The following is a 9,028-nucleotide window of genomic DNA, read 5'->3' on the forward strand; positions in this document are numbered from 1 at the left end:
CAGACACCAATCTTACCAATGGCTCCCCGCCTCAAAAATCAGTGAGATGTGTGGCACTTCTCCTTGGTTTCAGTACAACTCATCACTGCCATTAGCCCTCCCTCTCCTGCCATGGCCAAGATTGAACAAAAAGGAGAAGGAAACCAACAGGAAATCCATGAACCTTCCAATAGTGCTGGGCTGGGTTTGATCTGTGGTACCACCCCCAACAACCACCTTGTCATTCACTCTGTACTTAGCTAAGATTATTGGGTGGGGAACAGAAAAAGCAACTGAACTCACTGGAGTTAAAAAAAATTAGTTAATGTGTGTATTTGGTATTCACCTGGTCCATCTGGAGCCATCTCCAACCTAGTTACTGGAGAACCTAGGAACACTTTGTAGAAATTTCACTGTTAAAACCACTGTCATCCACTGAGCCTAAACTCTAGAAAAGAAGTTATGGAACACTTCAGAGCAGGACCTAGCATACAGTAGACTATCAATATGTATTTATGGAGTGAATGAATGAATGATGCAGGACTCCAGTATATTGCTGAGCAACTCAAATACTTACGTATCAAGTTAAGCATTATTTATTGGTTCCATCTGAACAAGTATATTTACATAAAATAACAAGAAGAGCTGTTATCAAGGTTTTGCTGCATAGCTAGTGGAACAGGGATACTATTTTGAAAATATTGAACAAGCATACTTGCCTTGGTGCTCCTCACCCAGTAATTAACAGTCATTTAACATGTTCAGAGGAGGAATAAAGAACAAAGAAGTTATTGTTCAGCTTTAACTTGCAAATTATATTTGTTAGTTCCATTTTTAGTTTTGGTCACCAGGTTTTGTTGAGAAGAAATAGAATTTTGCAAACTCAAAAGACTTTCCTTGAAATAATATAAACCGGAGCCAGGAAGATAAAATCGGGAAATGAAGCCAGAAAAAACTCAGGATATGATCTGGGATATGATTTAACACCCAAATCAGAGGACGAAAAGAAAAATTTTACTGGGGGAGCTAGAGATAAAAAATGAGAGAAATAAAGGAAGGAGTTCTGGCTTGGGCATCCTGACTGTCCTCTAAGGGTCAAAACTCCAGGTTAGGGATACAAGTAGGAATAAAAACACCCTAGGGAAATCCAAGTACAGAGGGACTTCCTTCTCATTTCTCAAAAAACTCGCCTTTAAAAATGCAAACTCCTTGGGAGCGGAGCGGAGCACTGGCATTCTTGGAGCGGGCGGGCGGCGAGCGCACCGCACAGCGACAAAAGCTGGCAGGCTGACAGAGGTGGCCTCAGGACGGACTTTCTGGCTACTGACCGTTTTGCTGTGCCTCACCCGGACCGTGTGTGGGCACCCCATCAACCATGAGCTCTGTTGCAGTTTTGACCCAAGAGAGCTTTGCTGAACACCGAAGTGGGCTGGTTCCGCAACAGATCAAAGTTGCCACTTTAAATTCAGAAGAAGAGAGTGACCCTCCAACCTACAAGGATGCCTTCCCCCCACTCCCTGAGAAAGCAGCTTGCTTGGAAAGCGCCCAGGAACCTGCAGGCGCCTGGGGTAACAAGATCCGGCCCATCAAGGCTTCTGTCATCACTCAGGTGTTCCATGTACCCCTGGAGGAGAGAAAATACAAGGACATGAACCAGTTTGGAGAAGGTGAACAAGCAAAAATATGCCTTGAGATCATGCAGAGGACAGGAGCTCACCTGGAGCTGTCTCTCGCCAAAGACCAGGGCCTCTCCATTATGGTCTCTGGGAAGCTGGACGCTGTCATGAAAGCCCGGAAGGATATTGTTGCTAGGCTGCAGACCCAGGCCTCAGCAACTGTTGCCATTCCCAAAGAACATCATCGCTTTGTTATTGGTAAAAATGGAGAGAAACTACAAGATTTGGAGCTAAAAACTGCAACCAAAATTCAGATCCCACGCCCAGATGACGCAAGTAACCAGATCAGAATCACCGGCACCAAAGAGGGCATTGAGAAAGCTCGCCACGAAGTCCTGCTCATCTCTGCCGAGCAGGATAAACGTGCTGTAGAGAGGCTAGAAGTGGAGAAGGCGTTCCACCCCTTCATCGCTGGGCCTTATAATCGGCTGGTCAGTGAGATCATGCAAGAGACAGGGACACGCATCAACATCCCCCCACCCAGCGTCAACCGGACAGAAATCGTCTTCACTGGGGAGAAGGAGCAGCTGGCTCAGGCTGTGGCTCGGATCAAGAAGATTTATGAAGAAAAGAAAAAGAAGACCACAACCATCGCAGTGGAAGTGAAGAAATCCCAGCACAAGTATGTCATTGGGCCCAAGGGCAATTCCTTGCAGGAGATTCTGGAAAGAACTGGAGTTTCTGTGGAGATCCCGCCCTCCGACAGTATCTCTGAGACTGTGATACTTCGAGGGGAGCCTGAAAAGCTAGGGCAGGCACTGACTGAAGTCTATGCCAAGGCCAACAGTTTTACAGTCTCCTCTGTCTCTGCTCCTTCCTGGCTTCACCGTTTCATCATTGGCAAGAAGGGGCAGAACCTGGCCAAGATCACTCAGCAGATGCCAAAGGTTCACATCGAGTTTACAGAAGGCGAGGACAAGATCACCCTGGAAGGCCCCACGGAGGATGTAAATGTGGCCCAGGAACAGATCGAAGCCATGGTGAAAGACTTGATTCACCGCATGGACTATGTGGAGATCAGCATTGACCACAAGTTTCACAGACACCTCATCGGGAAGAGCGGAGCCAACATCAACAGAATCAAAGATCAGTACAAGGTGTCTGTACGCATCCCTCCTGACAGCGAGAAGAGCAACCTGATCCGCATCGAGGGGGACCCGCAGGGTGTGCAGCAGGCCAAGCGGGAGCTGCTGGAGCTTGCCTCCCGCATGGAAAACGAGCGTACCAAGGATCTAATCATTGAGCAGAGATTTCATCGCACAATCATTGGGCAGAAGGGTGAACGGATTCGTGAAATTCGGGACAAATTCCCAGAGGTTATCATCAACTTTCCAGACCCAGCACAAAAAAGTGATATTGTCCAACTTAGAGGGCCCAAGAATGAGGTGGAAAAATGTACAAAATACATGCAGAAGATGGTTGCTGATTTGGTGGAAAATAGCTATTCAATCTCTGTTCCGATCTTCAAGCAGTTTCACAAGAACATCATTGGGAAAGGAGGCGCAAACATTAAAAAGATTCGTGAAGAAAGCAATACCAAGATCGACCTTCCAGCAGAAAATAGCAACTCGGAGACTATCGTCATCACGGGCAAGCGGGCCAACTGCGAGGCTGCCCGGAGCCGCATCTTGTCCATCCAGAAAGACCTGGCCAACATAGCCGAGGTGGAGGTCTCCATCCCTGCCAAGCTGCACAACTCCCTCATTGGCACGAAAGGTCGCCTGATCCGCTCCATCATGGAGGAGTGCGGCGGGGTCCACATTCACTTCCCTGTGGAAGGCTCTGGAAGTGACACAGTTGTCATCAGGGGCCCTTCCTCGGATATGGAGAAGGCCAAGAAACAGCTCCTGCACCTGGCAGAGGAGAAGCAAACCAAGAGTTTCACTGTTGACATCCGAGCCAAGCCAGAGTACCACAAGTTCCTCATCGGCAAAGGGGGTGGCAAGATCCGCAAGGTACGTGACACCACCGGAGCCCGCATCATATTCCCAACGGCAGAAGACAAGGACCAGGACCTGATCACCATCATCGGAAAAGAGGATGCTGTCAAGGAGGCCCAAAAGGAACTGGAGGCCTTGATTCAGAACCTGGATAATGTGGTGGAAGAATACATGCTGGTAGACCCCAAGCACCACCGACATTTTGTTATTCGAAGAGGCCAAGTCTTGCGGGAAATCGCCGAGGAGTATGGTGGGGTGATGGTTAGCTTCCCACGGTCTGGCACACAGAGTGACAAAGTGACTCTCAAGGGTGCCAAGGAATGTGTGGAGGCGGCCAGAAAGCGCATCCAGGAGATCATTGAAGACCTGGAAGCCCAGGTGACCATAGAGTGTGCCATACCCCAGAAATTCCATCGCTCTGTCATGGGCCCCAAAGGTTCCAGAATCCAGCAGATCACTCGGGACTATAATGTTCAAATTAAATTCCCAGACAAAGAGGAGAACCCAGTTCATAATGTGGAGCCAGCTGTTCAGGAGAATGGTGACGATGCTGGGGAGGGCAGAGAGGCTGACCCTGGCTCTCCAAGGAGATGTGACATCATCATCATCTCTGGCCGCAAAGAAAAGTGTGAAGCTGCCAAGGAAGCCCTCGAGGCTCTGGTTCCTGTCACTATTGAAGTGGAGGTGCCCTTTGACCTTCACCGGTACATCATCGGACAGAAGGGAAGCGGGATCCGCAAGATGATGGACGAGTTTGAGGTGAATATACACGTCCCAGCACCTGAGCTGCAGTCTGATGTCATCGCCATCACAGGCCTCGCTGCAAATCTGGACCGGGCCAAGGCTGGGCTCCTGGAGCGTGTGCGGGAGCTGCAGGCAGAGCAGGAGGACCGGGCTTTAAGGAGTTTTAAGCTAAACGTCACTGTTGACCCTAAGTACCATCCCAAAATCATTGGGAGAAAGGGGGCAGTGATTACCCAAATCCGCTTGGAACATGATGTGAACATCCAATTTCCTGATAAGGATGATGGGAACCAGCCGCAGGACCAAATCACCATCACAGGGTATGAAAAGAACACAGAAGCTGCCCGGGATGCCATACTGAAAATTGTGGGTGAACTTGAACAGATGGTTTCTGAGGATGTCCCACTAGACCACCGTGTCCACGCCCGCATCATTGGTGCCCGTGGCAAAGCCATTCGCAAAATCATGGATGAATTCAAGGTGGACATTCGCTTCCCACAGAGCGGGGCCCTGGACCCCAACTGTGTCACCGTGACGGGGCTCCCAGAGAACGTGGAGGAGGCCATCGACCACATCCTCAACCTGGAGGAAGAATATCTAGCTGACGTGGTGGACAGCGAGGTCCTGCAGGTGTACATGAAGCCCCCGGCCCACGAGGAGTCCAAGGCACCTTCCAAGGGCTTTGTGGTTCGGGATGCTCCCTGGACCGCCAACAGCAGCGAGAAGGCTCCGGATATGAGCAGCTCTGAAGAATTTCACAGCTTTGGGGCTCAGGTGGCCCCCAAGACCCTCCCTTGGGGCCCCAAACGATAATGATCAGAAAACAAACCTCTCCAGCCTGCTGACCCAAACCCCACCACACAATGGTTTGTTTCAATCTGACTCAGCAGCTGGACCCTCCATAAATTGTTGACGCTTCCCCCTCCCCGAGGTCTCGCAGTGAAGCCGGGCGCCTGGCACTGTGTGCAGCTGGTCCTCGGGCCTGGCCAATGCCCGACACATGCTCAGGATCTGCCCTTGACACCGGCTATGGGCTGGCTTTCCACGGTTCAAACACTAATAGAGGCAATTGGACATTTCACGACAAGCTTCCTGGTCCACCGGCATGTCAATAAGGCCCTGGCCCCACTAAGAGTGCTGCACAGCTGGGGGCTGAGCCCACTTCCTGTGTCGTGACCTCAGGAAATAAATTTCCTTGACTTTAGAAAAAAAAAAAAATAAAAAAAATAAAAAATAAAAAAAAAATAAAAATGCAAACTCCTTGAAGAAGACTAGCATTTGACATGCCATCTTTAACATGGTGCATGGTTAATAGTGCAGGAACGGTAGCAGGTGGTACCTCTCACCATAATATATAGAGAACAAACAGATGGAAATCCTGGGCATCCCAGGACAATCGAAGTCAAGCATCCTGGAGGCAGGGTGAAGGGCCACCGGGAGCAGGGACTTTGTGTCTAGAGGCTGTAGCAGGACCTAAATTCTTCAGGGGAAGATCACAGTTTGATGCTCAGAACCAGGCAGGACCAGCCATACTTCAATGGCCACCGGCTCAAGCCACCCAGGGACAAAAAGACACAGTACAGTGCTAACCCCATCCTGCCACGATGACGATCTACACTTTATCTCTGTATCCAGTTCCATTAGGGAAGGAAAGGAGAGTAGCATGAAACCCCATAAAGAGGGAAGACAGCTTCATAAGGAGTTTGAATTTTAAAGGAATTGCATTCCTATCTAAAAGACACTATTGAAATTACATTAGGAGCAGTTTTCAGTTTCCCTTCCACGACCCACACCCCTATCACCACTACCAGTAATGAGTTTGAAAATGAGATTAAACCAGTTATAGGAAAATAATTTTACTTCTTTTCTTAGTATGTGTGTGAGTCATATTAAAATAATAATATAAATTAGTGATGGCTATTATAATGTTCCAGGTGCTATCCTAAGCTCATTACAGTTATTAACCCATGTATTGATCACAACAATTCTATGGAGGAGGTACTTTTCTTATACCGATGCTCCATGTGAGGAAACTGAAACACAGAGATCACACAGGTGGTAAGTGACAGAACCTGGACGGACACATGCCAGGCAACTTGGCACCAGAATCAGGACTCAACTCCTCTGGTAAGCTGCAGGTATGTCTGAGTAAATTCAACTTGGCAAGCAAGCAAGTGGTATAGCTAGGATTTAACTCAGATGGGTCTAGCTATAATCATAAGCTCTTTTCACCACAATATGCCATTCCCCCACTCCCCCCTTTTTCTGATAACAGACCACTTTTCCTTTGGGTACCTGCATCTTCCCATCAAGGGCTGTCAGTCAGGGATCCACTCCAAAATCAGCTAGTCCAGTGAACCTCTCCATACCTTAAACTGGAATTGGTTACACGGGCCAGCAAAACACCCAAGCAAGATTGAAACAGACCTGGGAGACAGAGAAAATTTCTCCTCTTCTGGGATCGTAGTCGTTGTTTCTGGTCACCAGCATCCAAGTCACCAGCTTTGAAGAAATTTACTAGCTTTGAAGCAGAGTTGAGATGCCAAATATTCTAGATACTCCCTTACTCAGCCTCCCTTGCAGCTATGTTGTAAGCATAATAGCCAAGCCAGGATAATCAGACACATGGATTCCAGATTTTGATTGGAATTTAATGTCCAAAGAAGTAGAGACCGCACAAAATCTATTTCATGGAAGAGCCAATGTCATGTAAGTACTGTATAAAGGAAATGAAAAATGCAGATCGTGAAGATGGGGTGGTTGTTAATAGCACTGGATAGCTTAAGAAAGACAAGCTCAAGCCTAAACATTATTGCCAAAAATACAGACCAATAACCAGGGAATTTCCATAATGGTCCTGTATGAATTAATCTCCTATTTCTTATCCTGCAGGTCTCTAACAGCCTACAAATAAACTCAGAGATTGACCTCAGATGTTGCCAACTTACAATGTCAGATCTCTGAGGTGAAACTAAGGGCAGAAATAATAATAGACTAGAACCCCAAGATTTAGAATAAGAATATATGGGAAGATTCAGATGACTGACTGCATTGAGCTCGACCACCACTGAGAGTCTACTGCCATTGGAAAAAGCCTCAAACGCTCCTTTTAATAAAACTGTCCCTATCTTGCTTAAAGGTCTCATAACCTCTCACCTGACTATTTTCTGTAAGCTAGAGGTGCTCCATCAGAAATGGGCTCCACCGATTTCATTGAAAATATGGGATTCTGGGGTCACAGACGCGGAGTATTGGTCTTTAATGTTCTAATTCAAGGTAGACAAGTGAAAGAATACATAATGCGGAGTATTGGTCTTTAATGTTCTAATTCAAGGTAGACAAGTGAAAGAGTACATAATGGGCACTACTGCCTAATTTTCAGTGGTGGTTTTTGGTGGCTAATTAATTGTGGTGCTCCGCACTGAAATAGTGGATAGTCCACTAAGATTCTACTTGATTTATATAACTAAAAAATTCTAGGTCTGCAAACAAAGGGTTGATTGGAGCCACTATCATAAGAAGCCACGAGTGTCCAATTCTTTGATCTGAAGCATTTCATAGAACCAGAAAGGCACCTTGGAGGAAGAAACTGCAATCTCATGAGAGCAGGTGTTACACATCCTGCCTCTAGCTTTTCCTACTATGAAAACTATGTGAAGTATGGCCATTTGACGAGATAACTATGCACTGGAGAAAGGAAAAGATCAAAATCTTTTCTGACATAGGTATTAAAAATGTGCTAATTCCTGAAGATATACCATTCATAGTTGGGATTAGAATATCAGATAAGCCTACCTACTCATAGGCCCTGGGAGACTGCTAGCCTATCACATGACTACATCCCCAGTTCTGAGTGTGTGGTTGGAATAGGTATACCCAGAATTGCACAGTCTGCACATTAGATCTCTAGCTGTGGAGTATTATGATGGGACTGGGTGAGTAAAAACTCTTTGAACTCCCATTGCTAACACAAAGAATAGTTCTATCAACGAAGATGGGATAGATGTGAGGGTGGTGATTTTTATCACAACTCTGCTTACCTTATTTATTTTTTTAGAACATTCAAGAAATGTATTTTTGTTGATTTCAGAGGGGAATGGAGAGGGAGAGAAAGTTAGAAACATCAGTGATGAGAAGGAACCATTGATCGGCTGCCTCCTGCACGCCCCACACTGGGGATTGAGCCCACAACCCAAGCATATGCCCTGACTGGGAATTGAACCGTGACCTCCTCATAGGTCAATGCTCAACCACTGAGCCATGCCAGCTGGGCACTTAACCTTATTTTTGATCAGGGTAGCACAAAGATAGGTCCTTCAGAGCAACAGTGGATTAACATAAGCTTAATCAAGCAGCATCTCTAACTGTATCTGCTCTCCTCAAGATACTCTCTAAACTTAAGCAAGCCAACCTGATCCTTAGTACCTGATATACAGCTATTAAACAGGAATATGCCTCCCCTTTTCTTCAGTATGCAGACACCAAAATCCCTATCTTCATGTTCCCTCAGGTATGTCAACTTCTTGGGTCTGTGCTAAAATTAGTTGATGGGTCCCTTAATAACACCATCTCATAGCTCCCTGACCCTGTATACAACAAAAAAAAAGGGTATGTTACACTGGATACTTTGGCAAGGCAATATATTTAAGAAGAAGAAAAGAATTTAACGATAATATCCAGATCTGCAAC

The 9,028-nt window shown here is 46.6% G+C and overlaps 1 protein-coding gene across 1 annotated transcript; it reads left to right on the forward strand.

Moving 5' to 3' along the window:
- Positions 1 to 1,196: 1,196 nt before the first annotated feature.
- LOC308237844 (vigilin-like) lies at positions 1,197 to 5,269 on the forward strand. Its single transcript, XM_080649080.1, has one exon. It carries the CDS (start codon positions 1,355 to 1,357, stop codon positions 5,150 to 5,152), a length of 3,798 nt encoding a protein of 1,265 aa, XP_080505206.1. The 5' UTR covers positions 1,197 to 1,354; the 3' UTR covers positions 5,153 to 5,269.
- Positions 5,270 to 9,028: the final 3,759 nt, after the last annotated feature.

Source organism: Plecotus auritus, assembly GCF_963455305.1.
Source record: "Plecotus auritus genome assembly, chromosome: 12".
NCBI classification, from domain to species: domain Eukaryota; kingdom Metazoa; phylum Chordata; class Mammalia; order Chiroptera; family Vespertilionidae; genus Plecotus; species Plecotus auritus.